Source organism: Notothenia coriiceps, unplaced genomic scaffold, assembly GCF_000735185.1.
Source record: "Notothenia coriiceps isolate Sejong01 unplaced genomic scaffold, NC01 NC01_scaffold00031504, whole genome shotgun sequence".
Lineage (NCBI taxonomy): Eukaryota > Metazoa > Chordata > Actinopteri > Perciformes > Nototheniidae > Notothenia > Notothenia coriiceps.
The window spans coordinates 421,253-443,744 of record NW_011364205.1 but is presented as its reverse complement, the minus strand read 5'-3'; the positions used below and the strand labels follow the sequence as shown (position 1 = coordinate 443,744).

Here is a 22,492-nt window from a genome sequence, read left to right as displayed (position 1 = left end):
GAAATCAATGAAGGGGATTAGACCGTGTCAGGTGTAGAGGTTGTGTCCGACCTTATGTTTAGAACTCATAACTCTGTAATAGGGATAGTAATAGGAGATTTTCGATTTTTATATTGTAATAATGCAATTATTAGAGTGTTTATTTTACAGAGCAACACACAAACGAGTATTAGACACGTTTTTTTGCAAGTCCCTTATAATGACCTTCGTGAAAGTTAGCGAAGTCTCCAAAAGATCTTAGAGGTCTTCTCCATGTATAAAATAAACTACACAAGAGGAACCTAGACGGTGTCTAAATGAATCCCCGGGGCTACACCAAACCTAGGTCCGGAAAACCTAGACTAGTTCCGGACTGACTATCTAAATCGAGGAGACTACCATTTAGCGACAGACAGAAGAATCCTCCGAAAATAATACAAAAGCGTTATAAAAGCTTTGAATACGTCTTAACCAAGGAAGACAGTGAGCAAACGGAATTCTCAGGGAGGTGTTACTCAGTGAGGTTATAACAGTTGTTTTTTCTCTCTCGTTTGCATGACAGTACGGACTACCTNCCGTTTTGTCTAAACGTCTCCAACGCCTCTGGCTCCAGGTACAATGTCTGGCAGTTAGAGGAGTGGCTGGCGGAGCGGGAAATGTCCGACTGCGGAGCCTGGCTCCGCAGTCGGACATTTCCCGCTCCGCCAGCCACTCCTCTAACTGCCAGACATTGTACCTGGAGCCAGAGGCGTTGGAGACGTTTAGACAAAACGGAGGTATAGCAGAGCAAAGTCAAACCTGACATCTGTGCTGTGACACCAGAGACATTCTTAAGCATCATTAAAGAACTCCTCCCTACTCAGAAAAGGAGTTTACTCCATGGTTCTCCAGGAAGCAAGCATTCTGCAAATAACTGTTATCTTTTTACAGGATCTTAGTTGTTGACTCCACTGTGCATGATGTTTTTGTTCAGACTCATTTATGAACAACCTCACCATTGGGTGTCTGAGAAACAAGGAGCAGCACACCTCAATCCAAACCCTCCCACTTCTCTCGTTGCATTAAATAAAGTAACGACAGGCCAATGAGCATTCTGTGCAGTACCTGATCTGCAGGCCTTTACTCCAGGAGCACATTTCCTTCCGCAGCAGCAGGTTGTTGAGTGTGACCGCACAGATGATGTAGAACTGCTGCTTGACCAGCTGTTTGATGAGCTCCAAGTCCATCCCGTGTTGACACATGGTGGTGTAGAAGAGGCCGAGGCGCTGCAGCAGGATCTCCACGGTTACAGCCGCCTCTGAGGAACTGCTGCTCCTCTTCCTCAGGCCGGTGGTTGGAGCCCAGAATGCCTTGGATGGTTTCGTGCTCCAGCATGCTAGCCACTGCACATAAGAAACAGAACAAATACATGTCATGATGTGGTTATGGAAAGGAGAAGGAAACAAGACGTGTTGTGAGACATTCTCACCGATCAGGGGCTGCATGTTGTTCTCTGTGCATTTGATGAGCTGCCGGTAGATTTGGATAGCTAGATCACCAAAGACCTGCTGGTACTCCGACAGCTCAAAGTTGGCGAGGCACTGCTCATTCTGCTTAGGAGTGTTGTGTGTTATGAACACCTATATGAAGAGGATGTACAGACGTCCAGGGTTAAGTAAGGCAAATGTACAGCTGTGAATATATCTGTGGTATAAAGGCTTACCTCGTCTCCACTGTACTGCTTCAGACAGTGCATTAGTCGGCATGTGTTGGCCAGCCAGAAAGACACCCTTTCAAAATCATGTCCTTTCCTCTATGGAAGAAGATTACAAATGAATTCAAATCAAAGCATCCCTTAAGTTTCTTTCCACAAATCAAAAAGGTATATACCCCACCTTTATGACCCCCTTGATGCTGCTGATGGTGGAATTGAGCAGCGTGCTGACTCTCTGATCGTCATTCACATTGTCTGCATATCGCACGCACATGAAGATGATGTAAGCCGGAAGGCCAGGAATGAAGTTGACCGCTACGCCACGTGGCTTCAGATCTGAGAAGGTTTGAAAGCAAAATTCACAAATGTGTTTTCAATCTTATTTATTTAATATTGTTTACATTACTTTGTATTTATTTTTTCCTTCTTATTTCTTTTCATCGTTATGCGGTTTGATTATTATTTTAGCCCTGGAAATTGCCTTGTAATATTTGTATTGGTGTATGAGTGCATTTGTGTACTTATACACCTGAACATATGGTGCTTATGTATATTCTGTGTATGTGTGAACAAAAAGTCACTTGAAAATAAGTGCTCACAATGTTTATATGCATATATTATTATTATTTATTTGCCAAGTACATGTGTACATATATATTTTTATATATAGTATTTTCCTTTTCAAAAAAGATAGTCAACTGCTATTGACATGTGCAGAAAATGACCCTATATCTAGTTTTCATATATGCATTTTTTTTTTTTCCCCAGTTTTCTTTATTTCTTTGTACTCCTTTATTTCTATACGTTTTTGACGCAATAATGCCAATGTTATATTAGGATGATTCACGGGAGGGTTACTTCCCATAAGCTATGCTTCAGCCCTCCTGCTTCTACTAATTTTGTTTATCTTTGTGTGTATGAACTATATTTTTTTCTCTTTTGGATGAATTAGTAGAATAAATAAAATAAAAATAAATCTGTGAAAAACATTAGCCTGTCATTTTAACCCATTCATAAAATGGTTTCCTTTAACATACCTGAGACCAGATTCTTGAGCAGGCGGCTCTCGTCGCCCCCCCTGTACTCCAACATGCCCCGGTACTCTTTCTCCTTGCGGGTGATATTCACCGCTCGGTGAGGAGCAGTCATCACGGCGGTCTTATTACTCTTTTGCTGTGAACTCGCTAAAAACCACACAGACACATTATAAGAAAGCCAGGGGGTTATGACGTACGAGTTATTTAGAAAATGCGCTGTATGAGAACAGTCGACGTGAATACCTTCAACATCTTCAACTTTTTGGATATAACATTTGAGATCTCTTTTCAGCTGGCGCATGGTTTGGTTCTGTTGCTCTTGCTTCTTCATGAGTTCCTAAAATGAAGTAAACATAGAGGTTAAGTCTGTGTACGACACTTTAACGGTGCTCATGCTTATACAAATGTGAAATTAAAACGTCTTAAAATTGCAGCATTGTGAATTATTTTTAAAAGTCTTAAATCAAAACACTTCAAAAACATTACATTTCTCTTCTGTATTTGTTTTGCATTTTATTCTTTACCAATGCAACAAAAACATGCACCTGAAAGAACAGAACATGTCATCTCATTTGAAAAAGAGGAAACAGGTAGACGCCCCTTCCAAAGGTACAGATCCAAGATGAGACAGAGAACTGTTTACTATGTGGGGACTCTGCTTTGCGATCATATGTGTACACAGTCATGATATGAATGAGAGGCAGAGTGAGAGATCCAGTCCAGAGTGCACACTCACCAGGTTCTCATCGGTGAGCCGTGTGATCTCGTGCTTCAGACTGGCATCGATACGGGCGCCTTCAGGCAGGAGGAGGCTCTGGGCCAGCAGCCTCTGCTGTTGCTCCTTTTCAACCTTCAACCTGCTCACCTCCTCCTGCAGCTTCCTGTTCTCCTCGTTGTGAACACGGTGCTGCAGCTGCATCTGGCTCTCCACGATCCTGTAAGATAGAGAGATTGTATTTACTTCTATGTGGCATGGACTTGCTCCAATGCAACTACAGGATATGATTGGATTACCTATTGGTCTCTTTCAAGCCTTCATAAGCCAGCCACAGCTCCCCATCTTCATTCAGTGTGTGGATGTCAGTGGACCTGAGGAACAGATCATTTCATTAACAACACTTAACTCTACTACCTGAAGAGTTGAAGCTGGAGTGGGAGCCACAGCTTACCTGTCCACATCTTGAAATGAGGGAACGTCATTGAGATCCAAATTCACCCTTTCCCCGAGCGCAGAGTCCTAGAGGTCAGTTGATGCAGGGTAAAGGTTATTTAGGTATTGTCACATGTCTGTTGCATTAAATACAAAGATACTAAATAAACAATAACAACAAAGTCGATGTAATTCACTTTTCACCTTGTATTTGAGAGCTTCTTGGCGGACCATATGTGAGCGGAGGAGCAGCACTTCCTCTTTTCGCATATCCAGCTCCTCATTGGAAGAAGTGAGTTGTTCCAGCAGGATGTTGTAGGACATAGAGCCAGCAGCAGGGGGCGCCAGATCCCTGTTCTCATTGGTCAGAGAATTACGCAGCTCATTCAGATCCTGCTTCAACTTCTTGTTGTCAGACTCCAGTTCTTGCCGCTAAGACATTTAGAGAAACAGTCAAACATCCCAAAATGTGTTTTTTTGTCTCTATTCACCTTTCATTTAGAATAGAAAACAGTTTTTAGGAACACTATAGTGATGGCTCTTTGTGGACATCTTCTTCATGGGATGTTGGAAGAGAGCTATCTACTTGTACCTGTGATGTTTCCTGCTTTTACTTCCTGGTAAAGCCATACTATCTCCATGAACAAGTTGTCAAATAAACTGTTGGCGGATACAGTTCATTTGTATTCAAAGTTAGTTTTTATGAACTCTTCAACAACATTGTGACATCCTTACACGTGTGCACGTAACTCTGACAACCAACCTTGTTTCCCATGAGCCCTAGGCTTTATGTAGTAGCTCTCTGATTGGTTACACCATGTCTGTCTATTGCTATTAGCCAATACCTTGACAAAAGTAAACAAATGGGACATGGTACACCTGGAGTACTGCCTTTTTTATCACTATCTCCGACATCTTTTTTTTTTTTTTTAATCTCTCAAATGTTATCAGTGTCCTTTGTTGTGAGGCGCTTCGAGATTTGTCTTAAATGCACATGCGTACACCTCTTCAAAATATAACTACACCACAACATCCACAATGGAAATAACTCCTGGGACGTTATTGTGTTGTCCTGAACTTTGAATAAGTCTTACCTTTAGTGTTTCCAAATCCAGTTCTGCTCGGCCAACAGTTCTCTGCAACTCCACCTCCTTTTAGAAAGAATACACACAACAAATATCAAGCCACAAAATGACCACTAGCTTATTGGTGAATAGCAGAATAACACCATTAAGAAACAAGGTTATCTTTTCATTCCATACTTTGGCCTTTTCTTGCTGGGCTTCTTCTCCCTTGTCCAGCTGCTGCCACAGAGAGTGCTTTTCCTGCTCCAGTTCCTTCACTCTTCTCTGGAACTTCAGCAGGACCGGCAAGTCTACCGCTGCCGGGGTCTCCTGCTAACAAAACACAGAAAGCATCGGGTGAGGAATCTCTTCACAAACTAACTACAATGCTGCACTAATAGGATTATAACACAGACAAGAGCAGACAAAGAAAGTCCCACAGCTGTTCCCAAAAAGCGTCCAGTGTTTTGTAAACAGAAACCTTGTAATCTAATTATTCACAGTGATCATTCAGGGCTATTCAATTAGTTTGGAATGGGGGCCGGTTGATGAAAATGATCCAAAGCAAGGGGCCGGGAAAAAGATGGCTTGAAATATGAGCAATCATATTAAGAGCTTCAGATACAGTAAATACTACAACAGCATAGTGGAGTGCATATATTGTGTTTAATTCAATCAAACAACATAGCCCCAAAGCCTTTCTAGATCTAAATGGCAGGTTCAGAACTCAGTAGGCCTACATGTGAAGCTGATTTAACCATCAACATCATTTCATTTCATTTAGGTGGAATGATCTAATCGTGACAGGAGTTGTCACTACAGTAGCTAGTAGGTGGGTTCGAAACCCGAGCCCGCAGAAGCTTTCAGGCAATGTCTTCCCCTCTATCCCTCAATGTAGCCCCCTCTCTGGAATAAAGCCACTCTGGCCCAAAACAAACTAAAAATGTGTTTACTTTTTAACATTATACTCAAAGGGCCAGTAAATATCACCCCGGGGCCGGATTTGGCCCGCGGGCCGCCCATTGAATAGCCCTGATTTATACCAAGCATTGTGACTGGCACTTCATGTCAGTAAAGCCGTTTTCTGTAGACAACACCAATTTGTCCATTGTGAAAACTGGAATGTGTTGTAACTGTGTTCACACCACAGCTGGTATTCTTGTCAACATATAACACGTTATACAGGCAGCTTTTAGCTCTCAGGGGGAGCTTTGGACACTCAAACATTTACATTGTATTTCTATCAACATCATTCTGATACTGTGTCTTGACATTGTGTAGTTTTCAACATTACCTCTGGTGTGATTGGGCTGTCCTCTCCCTCAGAGGAGCCTAAGCTCTGACCGAACCCAGATGAGTTGCTGCTGTAGTTGGAGTCTGTCCTGGTGTGACTACATTTGCTCGAACTCTGGTTAAGTATTTAAACAAATTAAAAAAACGTTAAGAAGCACAAGATAGTCAGACCATATTATGTTTTTTCATGACTACTGAACTAAATTGTGTGAGACCAATATGAAATATCCATGTTGATAAAATCCATAGACCAACTCTTGTTGTAATGTCAACAATGTGGCAGCAAGTGAAGAGTTCCTCACAGTGCTGAGGTCCAGCTCCTCCGTCAGGTCTCGGTGCCGCTCCTCCAGATCCAGGTGTTCGCTCAGAAGACTTTGGTAGCGAGAGCGCTCTTCAGTTAAGTCCTTCTCCAGCTGGTCAGCATTCTCAACGTTGGTTTTGATTTCTGAAACCAAACAGTTGTATTCATCCATTCATTGTTAATGCAGCCGTTACTGAGAGTACGAGGATGGTTGAGGCAAACTGCTCAGTACCTGTTAGCTGATTGGTTTGTTCCAGGACTATTTGGTTCAGTTCATCTTTCTCGCTGTTCAACAGAGTGTTCTTCTTATTAAGGTCTTCTACCATCTGATTGGGAGAGGAGGCAAAATCATCTTATCTTAGTTTTTAATACTCATTTCAATCATGTCTTTTGAGGTTCTTGAAACTGAAAAGAGTAGGAAACAATAAACTACTAAAGTTCATCAAATGCCCAAAGGGCTACCTTTAAACCATGAACTCTGGAAATGCAGATATTTAGCAAAAAGGGCCATGTAGAAAATGGTATTGAAGTTACCAGTCAGTTTGGATAAGTTCAGAGGAAGGAGACATACCTGTAGTGTGTGCTCCTTGTAGACCTTGGTCTGCTCTGTGAGGTGTGTGTTCTCTCTGCGTGTGTCTTCCAGCTGGTGCTGGAGGAAGGACAGCTGATCCAGGAGCGAGGGAAGCGTCGCTGCCTTGCTTTTGGCCTCCTGCTCTGATCTGCGTAGGTTTTCAATGTCTCTGCTCTGCTTCTCTCTCTCAGTGGTCTGAGTCTTCTGCACAACAGTCAGCCTCTCACTGAGCTCTCTGTTTTCTTTGTGCTGCGGGGGGGAAACAAACACATGTTGTGCATGTGATGCCACCACTCCCAATGACCCAATGTTTCTTCAGCCTCAATTATTTTCTTTTTCACCAGATTCCAGAATGAAGGACTTACCAAAGACTAAAGTAAACACCCACACAGTCACTACTCACCTGCTCATTTATCTTGTGCTGCAACTGCATAATCTTGTTCTCCATGCCACTGTTGAGCTTCTTGATGCGCTCCACAGAGCGGGCCTCCACCTTCAGCTTCTTTAACTCCTTCTTGGCCCTCAGGCGACGCACACAGCTCTGCAGCAGCACGATGGCTGCCAGGGTGCGTCGGTAACGCCGTCTAACCAGCCAGCCTTTCACCCATTTCTGGATGATAACTGCTTTTTGTTCATACATCAACTGTGAAAGAAATATATACATTATGTTATGTCAAAATATAATTTAAAAGTTTAAAAAAGGGTTACAAGGTTTCCATTAGTAGGATTTAATTAATGATTAAGCTAAACTGAAAAGGCAAATAGAGGCTGATGTTGACATTGCCTCCTTATGTCATTAAGATCTTATTTTGACTTTAAAGCCTTACATCAAAGTACAATGAGTGTGAAAGGACACCATATCCAGTTCCTTAAGCTCAGTCTTACCTTAAAGTACTGCTTTCTAGCCATGTAGGCCCTCAAGATGCACTGAATAGTGATGGCTGCAGAGCGCTGCTGCTGGTAGCTTCTCCTGGTCGCCCACATACGCACATTACGCTGAATGACAACAGCTGCTCTGGTTCTTCGCAAAAACTTCACATAACTGGGAGAGGAAAACAAGTGTAAGAAACATGCTGGATCAGCTGAGCTTACCATCAGCTCTTATTCTGCTTTTGTTGAATGTCTCCACTCACCAGCGCGCCTGGTGACCCCGGACATGTCTCTGTATGGTGAGAGCAGATTGCTTCATCCTCAGGTACTTTTTGCGAGCGAGCCAGCAGCGGATAGTCTTCTGGATGCGAACACAAGCATTACGCAGCTTGTCAAAACGAAGCTTCTCCAGGTACGCCACCTGACCAGCCCGGAAGAAGATCTTGTTTTTGCCAAACTGATACTTCTCTTGGTCCTAGGAAACAAACAAAAGATACATTAGCAAATATAATATGTGTTGTTTTATTGGGTCTGGAAGAGCTCCAATATTTAGTTTGCTATAAAACTCAAACAAACCTTTATTAGTTTTTCCAGGAGATTTCTGCAGGTTTGTTTTCTGTCAGAGAGCACATCCTTTTGCTTCATCAGGACCCGATAACGACTAAAGAATTCCTGATAGGTCCATCTGCAGCATTCATATAAACAAACACATTGGATGGATTCTTTTGAAAGGTGAAAGTTATATACATGTATAAACTGCACTTGGCCCTGTGCTCTGTACCAGATGCCGTTGAAATTCTACCTCGATGGAAAGCCTGCTGCTGATATCCGGATTGTTTCCAGGATGCCACATGCCCGAAGCTGCTGAACGGCCCTCACAGGGTCCATGCTTCATTCAGGATAAGCAACACAAAAACAAATGTTTTCAAAATAAGAGTACTACCCCTTCATCTGTGCTTCTTTCTGTGCTACTGCAGATATAAACAGAAGAGTGAAATCATCCTCACAAGAATGGAGATTTGTCGTCATTAGGCTTGATGCAGCGTACATAGTGAGGAGTCGTGGCATTTAGTGTGTCCATCAGCAGTTGAAGAGACTGCCGGAACTAAGTCAAAAGAAAAGAATAAATCCTTTATACACAATGTGGAAATAAGGGAATTGTAAAAAGCGTGGTGAAACATTCAGATTAAATCTCTATTATCAGATTTTCAGAGTCATATATTTTTTTGAAAGGCATTTAGATCTGACCAGCTGTGGAAGCAATACATGAAATCATTTTACATCATCATTTTTTTGTATTAAAGGTAGGGTGGGTAAGAATGGAGAAACCAGCTCGTGCACTAGAATTTGAAAATACACAACCGGAAAAAATCTGCCCATTCCGTCAGACTTCCTTACAGAGCCCCTCCTCCAACACACGAACGCGCACATGACCAAGGAGGGCACGAGATAAGTTTATGCACAGATGGAAGGCTGACAGGCAGGTAGGCCATCCAGTTATTTTAGCTGGGCCGGCTCAGATGATTGGTCGTGGTTTTTACAGTACTACGGCTTCCACAGGTGACATTTTTTATGGATTTATTGTCAAAGCATTTAATATATTCATTGCTATCGGGATGTTAAGAGCATTCCATGGAATATAACAAAAAGTGTTTCTGAAGTGAATTACCTACCCCACCTTTAAGCAAGTCTTTTCGCACTCCTTCCAACATCATGCTCTTTATGTTCATACCTGCAGTCCAACTGTCTTCTTGTTATCCCTCGGAGTCGGACCAGCTCGTGCAGAGACACCACTTCGCTTCTTTGTTGAACTTTTTGCCTTCTCGTCATCCTCAAACAGCCTCCGCAGCCAGTCAACCTAAAAACATTATTGTTCAGAGATTAAAGTTGCAAAAATACAATCCTTTCATTGGACAGCAGGTGGCAGTGTTTTCAATCCGAGATTCAAACGTGGGTGTATTTCCTCCAATAGTTGTGGTTGAACAATTCTAGGGTGTGTACCCAGGAACATGCAATACAAAATACACATTTGCTTTAAAATGTTGGGTGGTGACATTGAATCCCTGGAACTTCCGTGAATGGACTGATTGAAAAGAACCAGGAAGTGAAACTATAATGAACTATTAATAAACATTTCACCTGGCTCTTTTTCAGCACAGTGATATGCTCCTCGTTGACCGTGTCCTTGTTTTTCTCCAGGAAACCCTCACACTGGTACTCCACCTTGGCAATAGGAAATAGGTGTCATTTCAAAGTAAAGGTCATATTCATCGTTCAAAGTTTAAAGTGGACTGATTTGTAATGCTATAATAAATAGAATCATCGAACATTTATTGTAAAGGCATGAAATGGTATCTTTGCCAAAGCTCATGTAATGTCACAGTTGACTTTGGATGCTCTGCAGAAGTTATTACAATGTCACACATGACACATGAGTCATGCATCCATCCACTGACCACATAATGCCAACTCAGCAGGTGATATACGGCTCTTTATTACCTTGTCTGCAAAGTGGAGGACGATGAAAGCTTGGTTTGATAACCTGGGTTTATCAAAGTGAGCATTCTGCTTCAGGAGTGTGTTGTACAGTTTCTGGGCCCATGAGTCGTCAGAGCCTTTGGGCATCTATGGAAACAGGAAGGGCTGACACATTAGTTAGTCATCTTGGCCTTACTCATAACTTCCAAAAAGAGCACGGTGGAGATTTCTCCAGTGGAAAGTAGCTCGACATAGAAATAAATAATAAAACTGGCATTTTACCTTGCACTCTTCATCCAGGAGGTCCAGAACACCCAGCTTTGCCTCAATGAGATCAATACAGGGCTGGTTGTCGTCAAAGTCAATCAGTGTCCAAGGGATCTCCTCTTTCATGTACTCCTCTTGCTCCAGTTTGAAGACATGCTGGAGGAGGGAAAGGATTTACGGGAATGTTCCGAGGACAAACTGAATGTGTTGAGCAAGAGGATACACATACCAGGTTGAACTGTTGTTGAAGCTTCTCGTTGGCATAATTGATGCAGAACTGTTCAAAGCTGTTGATATCAAACGTTTCAAACCTGAGGGGAAAACATTGTTTTACATTAAGAGCTCTGACAATCCAGCGAAAAAATGAAAAGGCCACAAACCTGGGGAAAAAAACAAACCCGTAAATGTCGAGCACACCGATGAAGGAGTGTTGTTTTGCTGCAGACCTCAAGGCATTGTTAATACTGCCCACAATCCAGCTGAAGATTCTGGCATAGATGTATTTGGCGAGGGCATCTCGGCCATTCACCGCATTCATTTTGGAGACAGACTTCACATATGTTTCTGTGGTCGTCTTGAGTTTCCTGTGACATAACCAGTGGGCCATCTCTTCACTGGGCACCCCCATCAACTCACAAAACACCATCAGGTGGACATCGCCTGGCTGAAAATACATTCACAATAAAGCTCTTAGACGGGTACAAATGTTAACATCCTCAATACAACAATCGAATAGAAAAAATACCAAATACTAGTGTTGTATTTCGAGGAAATCAGTGTTTACCAAGATGCTGCTTTTGTCTGCCGACTGATCCTTCACCTCCACATTGCTAAGATGGAGAATAGCAGCCAGAATTTGGTAAATTGACATTTGATCCCTTTCACTGATTCCTACAAAAAAACAAACAACAATAAAACAACAACAAAAAGACAGATCATGAAAGGTAATCCAGAAACAAAAACAATGTTTGTCAATTTTGTATACATCAGGGGTGTCAAACTCAAGGCCCGAGGGCCAAATCCGGACCGCGACTTCATTTTATGTGGCCCCGCAAGAGCTTGCAAAGAATATAATTAAATATAAAAGAATAACGTTTATTATACGGTTACATGGCGCTTGACAGAAGCACGTTGCTCATAAACTACATGTCCCACAATGCATCTCAAATTAGATTTTTACTTTTTTGCTTCAAAATGTTTCTTTTATTTGTTAGAATTTGACTTTTTTTCCTCAAAATGTAACTTTTTTTAAAATGTTGAATTTGTTTTCTTTTTTTATCATTTTGTGACATTCTCACTGAAGAGACTTGCAATTATTTGCCCTAGACTTCTGCTTTCAGACGTAGTTATTTATGAAGTTATCCAATAAAAATCAGAGGCAATAATGCAATATAATATACGTTTATATTGATTAAATATTTATATATGTATTTTGATATAGTCTTGAAGTTACAGCCGGCCCTTTGAGTGCAACCATAATGCTGATGTGGCCCGTGATGAAATTGAGTTTGACCCCCGTGGTATACATGATAAATGCAAACCTCATTGAAAGGCAACAAGCACTCACCTAACCGTGAGAAAGCCCTCCTGGTTTTACTCAGGTCTTTGGCATCATCCACTCCATCAATGACTGGGCTCTGGCCCTGGTTAGTGAAGTGGAAGTCGTCTGCACAACCTTCAAACAGAAATCATATCACATTTTAAATTAAATATTTACCAAATGGATCCGTTTTAAAATCCGGCTTGAATGACAACTGATAGTTGAGTGACTCTTATACCTAACTGGAAGGCTTTGAACTCGGGTAAATGTGCAGAGGCGCACAGCTGGTAGAAGATATGGTAGTTCCTCTCTTCCTGGGCCTAAAAGTAGTGCAAAGGATACAAAAGAGGAATGAAGTAAATCACAGATGTATTGCAAACATATTTAGGAAAATGTATAGTTCCTTCAGTTAAAGGCGCATCGATAAACTGCAAGCCCAAGATTATGTCTCTTTTAAATAGTTCACAAAACCAAGTATGTTGCCATCTTCCTGAGTGAAGGGTCAGGCAGGCTAAAGGGAGTGTTGTTTATGATTGTTGATATTACGTTGCTAAGATATAGACATGTTGAAATGTGACATTCACATGACACTGTTCAAATCAATTAAATGCGAGGAGAAACAAAGCAAATGGAAAGATATGGAAGGCCACATTCAGATGGTGGTCACATGATAGCATACCAATGAAAATTACCTGAAACACAACTCTAGACTTCTCCAGTAAGTAGGTTCTCATGTTGGCCCCAATAATGCGATGCTTCTTGTCAAACCCAATCTCAATGTACTTCCCAAAGCGACTGCTGTTGTCATTCCTTGTTGTCTTGGCATTCCCAAGAGCCTGAGGAAACAGACAAAAGGCTTTCAGAAACTTGGTCATTTTATAATTGTTGTCATATTTCCCTGTTGTGTGATTCACCTCCATGATAGGGTTGGAGGCTAGGACTCTCTCCTCAACGTTTGCCTCGCCCGAGGAGCAGCTGACTGTGGCAAAGTAGCGCATAGCATACTTAGCAGAGACAGTTTTGCCAGCTCCAGACTCACCACTCACTATGATGGACTGGTTTCTTTCATCTCTGTATGAAAAGATGTGATGGCATACAGACGGAGGGTATCAGCATGGAGGTAAAGTAACATTTAATTCACTTTGAGATGTAAATTATAATTTATTTGAAGGTAACAAAACCTGGCCATCTGTTTGTATGCTTCCTCTGCCACTGCAAATATATGGGGGTCCATGTCTCCCATGTTCTGCCCACAGTAGGCATTGATGATGTCCTCTTCATAGATGGGAAGGCTCTCATACGGATTGATGGCAACGAGGACGATTCCTAAATACCACAAAGATAATCAGTCAGAATCTGAATATGTTATCTTACATGATTTTCAAATTAATAAAGTGTGTGTTCCTTTAAGAGCAGCCTGAGCCACAATAATCAGCATGATATACTGTAGATTATCTCAGAGCGTACAGTGAGCAGGGTTTCAAAGTCTGCAGTGACATTGATAGTGTGACTCAAAGGAGATGAAGCTAGTTACCACAGTATGTGTAAATGGTCTTGGAGTCGATAAAGCGCACTTTGAGGTTGTGTAGCACTGCAGGCTCATGCAGGTAGCTGAGAGCTGTGAGGTCATTTTCGCCCACCAGGATGTTAGGGTTTCTCAGTGGTGGCAGGTCGTTGGTTTTGGGATTTATTTTGTGTTCCACCTCCTAGAAAGACACAAGAAGGAAGCTATGAGTACCCACAGTATGAGACTTAAGGGAAAAAAAGACAAAACAAAGTAAAAATAGATGGTTAAGCAATCAAATCTTAGCATCAGTTGAACTTCATGGTAAAAGCTAACCTGCAAACACTGTGCTTGGCTTGTTCATGTTCGCTCATGATAATGCTTTGGCCTTATTTCCATACCTGGAGAGCATGCCCAAACTCGACCTCACAGCTTCAGGTAGCAAAGCTAGAGTGAACAGAGTGTAAAAACGAACTGTTGGTCAATCAGTTGACTTATTTTAGACCCAGTACATTACCCTGGCTTCCTGTATTCAAGGTGTTGTATTGTTGCATACAGAGGCAGAATGTCTTTGTCTTGCCTAAGTATTTATAAGCGCTAACCAAACACCACAGCTGCCTAAAATAATCCCACAGCACAATACAGAGTTATGAGTCTCTATTGCCAGTGCTCTTGCAGAGAAATGTGCTCATGGCTTTCTGACAGAATATCACACCCATTTCCACCTCAATGCCGTGTGTGTGTGTGTGTGTGTGTGTGTGTGTGTTTTCCTGTCTCACCGTGCCATCCTCCAGCTGCAGAGCCAGCTTCAGGTCGCCAGGAGTGTAATCTTTGATAAGCTCTGCTGACCTCCACACTTCTCCTGCATCTGGCAGCCATACACGGGCATACTGATGGACACAGTGGAGGGGATAAGGGTCAGAGCCATTCAACCACTTAACATTACAGTCAAACAGTCATTTTTACAAAGCTACAGAAAAACAGCGATGACTTGTAGCTCAGGAGAAAAGCAGGATGGCAAATTTGAAGTTAGCAGACAGCATGTCATGCGAATAAAATGGGCATTTTAAGTGGGAGGCAGAAAAAAACTCAGTGGTGGAAGAAGTATTCAAATGCTTTATTTGTGTAAAAATACCAACATTATGGTCAAAATACTTCACTACAAGTAAAAGTACAAAAGAATTGTCAGCAAAACGTACTTTAAATATAAAAGTAATCATTGTGCAGGAAAATAGCCTTTATATAATTATGTGTGTATATGTGACATTTATAAATAATAGTGTTGCATCAAGTAGCATATTAGTGTTGTAGAAAAATATCTGATTTACTTAATATGTAAAATACTAAAATAATTTGACTCTTTTGTGACTTCTAAGACTTTGTCCAAGTTTAATTTTTAGAGATGCATTTTTGTTAAAATAAACAAAAACTTACAGGATTTATCTTCTAAATGTAGTGGAGTAGAAGTACAAAGTAGCATAACATGGAAATACTCAGGTAAAGTACCTCAAATGTGTACTTAAGTACAGTTTGGGTAAATGTACTTAGTTAATTCCTACCTCTGTAAAAGCAATACATTTAGTTATCAAAAGGCTAAAAACTGTTCTGTAAACAGCCCTGACTAATTAACGCGAGTAAACCAACGTTATTCAAAGAAACGTTTTTAATTTACATTTTGGACTAGCGTGACATTAGCAAGAGGAAACCGTTGAATGAGCCGGAAAAACCGTCACAGAAAAACTGTTCCTACCTTCGCGTAAAGTTCAGAGGCTGCCATGTCTCACAAGTCCCTCAGTGAGTCCTCAGAAACGTCCTCTGCCCGCAGATAAAAGAAGCAACATTTCACTGACTCCCGAGGCAGGAAAAGTTAACTTCTCTGAGCTGCTCTCGTCGGAGGACAGTCTGTCTGCTGTCAGCTGCGCGTGCCCTGACACGTTTTGCTCTCGTGCGTGTTTCCCGCCACCTAGCGGCCAACACGCTCTTGGCAACTGTTGGCACGGGTGGATTTTGAAACAATGGGCCCCCCGGGCACAGTAATGGGGGGGGGAAGGCCCCGTCAACTCTCCTACACAGTAGCAGGACCATGAGCAGGACGCACAGATTGTAGTTGTTTTTAATCTTCTGACTGTTCTTTTCTGTGTCTTTATAGTCATTTTAAATCAAGTTTGTGTGTGTCATTTTGTAGTTGTTTAGTTGTTTTTGTAGTCATCTTTTTGTATGTGGTACTTTTGCACCTTTTTGTGCCTCCTGCTCGATGTTTCATGGTAATTGTGTGTTTTTTTTTTGTTAAACACCTCTTGGTGGTTCCTGTGATCTCTCTGTAGTTGGTTCGTGTCACAGTGAAATTGTTTAGTTTTATTTGTACATGTAAGTACAGGCGACGGTTGCAGTAACTCTGCTGAGTGAACCGAGGATAAGGCTCAGGTGGTGTAAACATTACTGCCATGGGATGGAAAATCACACCATGAGACCTAATAGCTCTCTCATTTTGGTCATAATGTAAGAAGGGTAACTTTACAGATATACATCTAAAAAGGGATTGTTATGGGACACACGGCAGCGTGTGTTGAAGCTAACTAGTTTATTTTGCTTGCACATAACCAGCAGTTTACATCAAAAAAATATAGTATTGTATTTAAGATGATTTCAGTAACTGACTATCACTAATATGTAATAAACTACAATAAGAAGACTTTGTTTCATTTAATCTGAAAGTTATTTTTTTGCCACTTGCAGATGAAAATATACTTACGTTTTTATTTTTACTTGGCAGGGTAAGGCTTTACATAAGAGGTTAGACCTGAGGCCATATGGGAGTTTGCCTCCACAATAAAACTTGTAATCATTGGTCAAGGTATCAACCATATAACGTTGTAAATGACTGCATGTTTTAAATATATGTTCTGCTCTAGTCTCAACACAATTAACTCACTTACATTGACATTAATCAAGCATCCATTGTGGTTACTTAGTTGAATTTATTCACACATGTTCCTCAATTTTAGTGATTCATATTTCAGTAAATATAATGAAAATACCAAACCATGTAAGTTGTTTCTAATCTTAGGTGAGTACACCACAAACTGGGCTACTTTTAGTGCAGGTAGTATTAGCAACATTTGAGGGCAAAAATAAAAGCAAGGAAACATTCAATTGAATAAGTGTACTTGTAACATATTATGCAAAACTATTTTATTTACAAAACAAATGGCACAGTGTGACTGCACAGTAAATGCACATGCACACTCCAGACATGTCATGGGAGTTTCTTTCCATAAAATCCTAAGCGATTCCAGTCAGACAGTGACAGACATTTCAGGCAAAATGCATAACTAAGATTCTCACTGAGGGAGCAAATATTGCTCAAGAGGAACAACGATTCATTACTTTTAAGGCCATTTTAGATGTCAGGATGAGATGGAGACCAGCAGCAGTCATTGCAAACCAATGTCACTAAAATGAATTAAATACAACTGGCTACAAAGCATGTGTGATCCAATCTTCAGTACTTGGAAAGCACAGAATCGAACGGCTTCACAGAGAGAGGAAGGGAAACAACCACGGGTTAGAAACAAAAAAGCAGGATTTCACCACTTTTCACTATTTATGTGAAATATGTGCCTCCATACGAGCAGTAGAATAGTCAAAACCATTTGAAACTGATATACATATCTGTGAATTACACTTCTACTTTTTGAGTACATCAATGCCAATGGTCTGTGGTGGTGACTAGTATTTTTGCCTGTGATGATCAGTTACATGGCGGATTAAGATTCCTCTGCTGCTCTTTAGCTGCTGTTAGACAGGCAATTTGTATGGAGGTATATATCCTTAAAAAGTGAAAATGTATAAGATAGCATTAAATTCTACTCATATTTATAATATTTTTTTGTCATCAATCACTATTCAGCATTTTTAAGATCTTGAGAAGGATTTGCAGCTTTAACTTTTTGTTGGACTTAGCTCACTGGCAATCCAGTGCCTGGCAGTGGCCATTTTTCTCAAGAATTTGGCTTGGTTCATTACTTGTTCTTAGAGAATACATATAAAAAGGTGAACATAAACAAAAATAAACCAAAAAGAAGATATAAAGTGGGGGTTGGAATGGTAACATAACGGTAAACATAAAACCCATTAACCAGCCAGTTTGCTGGCCACGATTGATGTCTTTCTTTGAGGCAGATCCTGAGGTGTTGGGATGTGCCCCCCTGTGATCTCGGTCTTCTCCGTTGGGGCTGATGGAAGCTGTTTATTCTTCATCTTTGCCTTTGCCATGTTGTAGTCACCAGAGTCAAAATACTTTGGCTGGGAAAAACAAAAATATATAAAGTGAGAATATTAGTATTGGTATTTACTCAGCAAAGAACTAGCCAGGTTTACATAAGAAACACACCCCCTTCTGAAGTCTCTTCCTCAGTAAGTCAGAGCCACCAGGCTTGGCTGCCAGGTTAGGATACCTGGCCTTCAGCTTGGCCTCCTCTGCCTTCTCAGGACTGATTACCGTGTCCTCCATTTCCTGCAGAGAAGAGTAGTGTATGGATGGAAAATGCACCACTCAGCTCACATAATAGGAGATGAACACTGTTGTTAAAAATGCATACGACATAAATGATTCATGAATCGGCAATGATATTATGGTACCAAATACAGCTAGCATGGCTAACGTACAATTTATATTTCAAAATATGCAAGGGCCGCCATAAGGTACAACTCCAACTGGTGTTTGCACTAGCATGAATCTTGCTAGTTCACTTAAGCTACATATGAACCCACTTCAGATATGCTATTGACTCCGAAACAGCAGGGCTTTTGTTTTAGTTTACCAATATATGCTAGGAGCTATTAGCTCATTGCTTGGCGGTTAGCCTCGTTCATGTCATTAGCTAACTAGCTTACTGCTAGCCGTGTGCTAATTCACAAGATTCGACGTGCTAGCAGCGCAGGCTAAGTGGTTAAATTAGCATTTTTTCACTAGTAATTTACCTGCTTTTCCTCCGCAGTTCTTGTTCCCTCAACCTCTTCAGACATCGTTGTATTTAATCCCTGGTTTTCTCGCAAAACTGCGGGTGTAGCGCTAGCCGTTCAACCAGCTCTTCTGGGATATGAAAGGTGGAAACGTTATTGGGAGCGACTCGGCGGGCGAGGGAACAGCCTGTACAGCAACAGGCCGGGGAGTCGATGCAAGAGCTGCGGATGTGGTGCAGGCTCCTTCAGTTTATTATTTTAATCATATACGTTGTGGCCCAAAAGGTATATTCTATACAATATTAAAGCTGATTTGTAAAAACTTGTTAAAACATTATTTTAAACAAGTATAATGTCGTATTGTTGTCTGATTTTAATAAAAAAAATTAAACATTGAATAGGCTATGTTGCGTTATGCTCCAAATTCATCTGTGTAACATCTTTAATGTTTTATATAAACACTTGTAAATTCATATTTAACTTTCCATAACTCAATGTTGCCTCTGTAAAATAAACTTCAATAATCAGAATTGTCTAATTAAAATGTAGGAATATAGTTGTTTGCACTTGTTAGGCTTGAAAGATTGGTTATTTTGTTGTGTTTTTCTATGTTTTACCAATATTAATAACACATATCCCATCTGATGTGGTCTGTGGTAAATACCAATCAGACTTACTTTCCCCACATTGAAGCCTTCATATTTATGTGTAAAAATAACTGACATTGTCCCTCTGCTAGCAGATAATGAATATATGTAATGTTTATCCCTGTTATAGCCTAACAGTTTAGATTTGGAGGCTGAATGTGACATTTCAATGTATTTTTAAATACAAATAACACATTTGTGGAATGCATAAATGATGAACATTGACTAAGCCTACACTGTTAAATATGATGTAATGTTTAGATTATACATTTTTTAAATAATTTGGTTGCAGTGTGGGAAAGGCAGCTAATGACCATGGGAAACTAAGGCCTTAACAAATATCCACAAGTAATTTGCTAATTGAAAGGTTTATCGTTCTGACAAAATATTTTAGCCAAAGTATATTCAGCTGAAGTATAAATACTATGCTTATAGTGAATATGTCGCAACAAAAACAAAAGTTAAGAAAAAATAGTTGAAAAGATGTTTATTACCTTTTTGTTTGTTACCCTTTTTAAACTTTTCTGTATTACTCTAATACACTTTACTATGCAAAATGATCGAGAACATTCTTTAAAGCACAAACTACCACACAGGAAAAAACAAACAAACAAACTTGGAGGCATGTGGTTAATTACTGCTGCTTTAGGGGCAGATAATTGTTAGATCAATGCGTTCAGTCCTCTTAAGCTTTTTAAAACTCAAAAGGATTACAGAGTCCATCATCAGCCAATTGGACATTTTAATTCCAAACAGGAGTACAATATAATACATGTTAACTTGGTCATGAGAGTCTTTCTGAAGATTACAGATCTTCATCCGCCATGTCCACGTCTTCTTGCAACTTCTGCACCATCTTGGCTTCCAGTTGTTTGGCCTTTCCTATAAACAAACAAACACAAACAGATTTTTAACAGTGCTAAAAGGACAACCGTATCTTATGTATATTAGTGAAAACAAACATTACAAAATATACATCATCTCTAGATTTTACCCAAGACAAATGTCTTTCCAATCAATATCCACCTCTGATATGAAAAATAATTTTGTTTTATGTCCGGACATTAGGTGTTGTTTGTTTGATTTCTCAAGCTTCATTGTGTTTATTGTACTAAATGGGTCAGATGCTATCAGTGAACAAAATTTTTTTTCATCAATTAAAAATACTTTTACATGATTACAGGATACTAGTTGTATACCGTTGCTAAATTTGGTTCCTAAAAAATGCTTACCTGCATGTGGTGCTCTGATAAGGTGAATATTTTTCTTCACTTCGGTGATGGCCTCCTCCTTCTCCAACATTTTGCCCTTCTTTAATCTATAAAGTGGAGGCGAACAAGTAAAAAGGTAAGGCAAGCACTGTTTTTCAAATCCTGTAAATCCAGTATTTGTTGAATCAATAACAGTTTAACATAAGATGGTGTCTCTAAGATGCAGAAAGATGAACTCAAAAGAAACATCAAAGAATGAAAAAAAAACGCCTTGCTCACCTGTTCATGATAAATCGTGCCTGTCGTTTCCGTTTGATTTCTTCCACCCTCTTCATTGCTTCCACTGTAAAAAATGTAAGTGAAGCATGACTACTCAGCTCAAGAATCAAAACAGGAAAAAAACCTACACATAAGAAATAGATTTCTACATTACCTGTCTTATCCCAAATAGCTCTGTTATATTTAACAGGCATATTTCTTCGTTTCTCAAACTCCAATGCGTTATCCTGAAAGAAAGGAAATGTGTTAAGTTACAGTAAAACAAATCTATGACAGCTATAGAGCTCTATTGATAAACCACTCACCACGGTCAATTCCTTTCCTGAGGCCTTTCTGAATGCTTTGGTCCATCTGGTCTTTCTAGGGTTACGCTTCTTCTTGAAGTTCTTGTGGCATTTTGATCTGCAGAATCTGAACGACTGTTTACAAAGAGGGGCAGAAGGAAACATTTTTTATGGTTATGCTTTTGTAACACCATTCATTTTCCCCAGTAAGCAAAGGGAAACTGCAGCAAACAAAGGTATTCTGATTCTTTCTGTTCATCCTGTTTCATTTACACAATAACATTTCTTTTACAGAATAGCATGAAAGGAAACGGACAGCAAATGATTAAAATTGTAAAATGTAAATTATAACAAGTTGAAAACTAGTGGGTTTTATATACATTATTGTATTAATATGTATCAAAATATGAAGAAATTATTAGCCTTCGAATCTTGTGTTTTGTAAAGCTTATGTTTTCTCCTTGTTGTGACTTTGTAAGGTTTTAAAACACATGTAGTTCTGCCAATTGAAGCCTTAAAAATTAATGCACATTATTTTGTGCAAGTATCGCTTGACACATCTCAACCAACACAAAGAAAGTTTAGATCAATAACCGAGGGTGTTTATGATAAGTCCAAAGTGAACCTCTAGAGGGCGCAACTACTCCACGAGCCAAACATGAGGCCCTGCTGTTTAAATGTCCGGCCTCAGCATCGACTAGATTTTCATTTAAGGCAAAGTTGATTTAACATTTCAAAAAGTATCAACATTATGCGCTCTAACCTCGAAATATAAACCAATTAATGCGAATAATATAATCACCATGTTGAGTTGTTAACAGTCTTTCAGAAAGAAAACGCATTTTTTGATCCCACGTGAGTCCCACAGCACGTTATGTTAGCATGCTAGCTAGAAAGCTATCGTTATTGGGCTAACGCTGACAGTGAAACACGAGCTTCTATTAAAGTTACAGGATTATTCATATGGAAATACATTGACATACCTTGCAGTCGTTCCTTACAAACATCATTCCATGCCCGGGATACACTGGTCCCGAGCAGAAATAACATTTTTCGATGCGCATTTTCACAGCAGAGACGCTGCGTGCGAGCACCGATACAAACAAGACCGAGCAGCCTCTTCTTCTTCTTCCCGTTCCTATTTCCCCGCCGCAGCTGCAGCTCCTGCCCCCTGCTGGCCCTGTGGTACACTACGCTTCTCCGTGGAGACATACAGTATTCTAATCTAGCGGACTCAAAGGACATCATTTACCACTTTCTTTGTTTACACACTACCAATGAACTTCATGCAGTGGTGTAAAGTAACTAAGTAGCTTTACTCTTAAGTACTGTACAATTGTCAGTTACTAGTATCTTACT

At 40.3% G+C, this 22,492-nt stretch overlaps 3 protein-coding genes across 3 annotated transcripts; all 3 read right to left on the bottom strand.

Annotated features, from left to right (window-relative positions):
- Window positions 1–648: 648 nt before the first annotated feature.
- LOC104960106 (unconventional myosin-Va) lies at window positions 649–15,710 on the bottom strand. The gene is made up of 38 exons (XM_010788064.1): window positions 15,498–15,710; window positions 14,527–14,637; window positions 13,778–13,949; window positions 13,425–13,569; window positions 13,158–13,314; window positions 12,936–13,079; window positions 12,482–12,563; window positions 12,271–12,378; window positions 11,488–11,594; window positions 11,102–11,367; window positions 10,933–11,014; window positions 10,719–10,859; window positions 10,458–10,583; window positions 10,098–10,181; window positions 9,691–9,816; window positions 8,966–9,063; window positions 8,761–8,847; window positions 8,535–8,643; window positions 8,222–8,433; window positions 7,974–8,130; window positions 7,492–7,731; window positions 7,089–7,337; window positions 6,750–6,843; window positions 6,519–6,661; window positions 6,218–6,331; window positions 5,122–5,256; window positions 4,954–5,010; window positions 4,064–4,291; window positions 3,879–3,946; window positions 3,724–3,798; window positions 3,446–3,644; window positions 2,953–3,046; window positions 2,710–2,856; window positions 1,854–2,008; window positions 1,682–1,771; window positions 1,448–1,598; window positions 1,084–1,361; window positions 649–715 (listed from the first exon to the last, which is right to left on the bottom strand). The coding sequence occupies exons 1-37, from the start codon at window positions 15,522–15,524 to the stop codon at window positions 1,099–1,101; spliced, it is 5,043 nt and encodes a 1,680-aa protein (XP_010786366.1). The 5' UTR covers window positions 15,525–15,710; the 3' UTR covers window positions 649–715; window positions 1,084–1,098.
- A 1,185-nt stretch (window positions 15,711–16,895) lies between these two features.
- On the bottom strand, window positions 16,896–18,945 carry arpp19b (cAMP-regulated phosphoprotein 19b). Its single transcript, XM_010788063.1, has 3 exons — window positions 18,731–18,945; window positions 18,141–18,263; window positions 16,896–18,052 (listed from the first exon to the last, which is right to left on the bottom strand). Exons 1-3 carry the CDS (start codon window positions 18,773–18,775, stop codon window positions 17,882–17,884), a joined length of 339 nt encoding a protein of 112 aa, XP_010786365.1. The 5' UTR covers window positions 18,776–18,945; the 3' UTR covers window positions 16,896–17,881.
- An 886-nt stretch (window positions 18,946–19,831) lies between these two features.
- rsl24d1 (ribosomal L24 domain containing 1) lies at window positions 19,832–22,256 on the bottom strand. Its single transcript, XM_010788062.1, has 6 exons — window positions 22,117–22,256; window positions 21,155–21,268; window positions 21,004–21,076; window positions 20,850–20,913; window positions 20,592–20,677; window positions 19,832–20,241 (listed from the first exon to the last, which is right to left on the bottom strand). Exons 1-6 carry the CDS (start codon window positions 22,195–22,197, stop codon window positions 20,165–20,167), a joined length of 495 nt encoding a protein of 164 aa, XP_010786364.1. The 5' UTR covers window positions 22,198–22,256; the 3' UTR covers window positions 19,832–20,164.
- Between the last annotated feature and the right edge of the window lie 236 nt (window positions 22,257–22,492).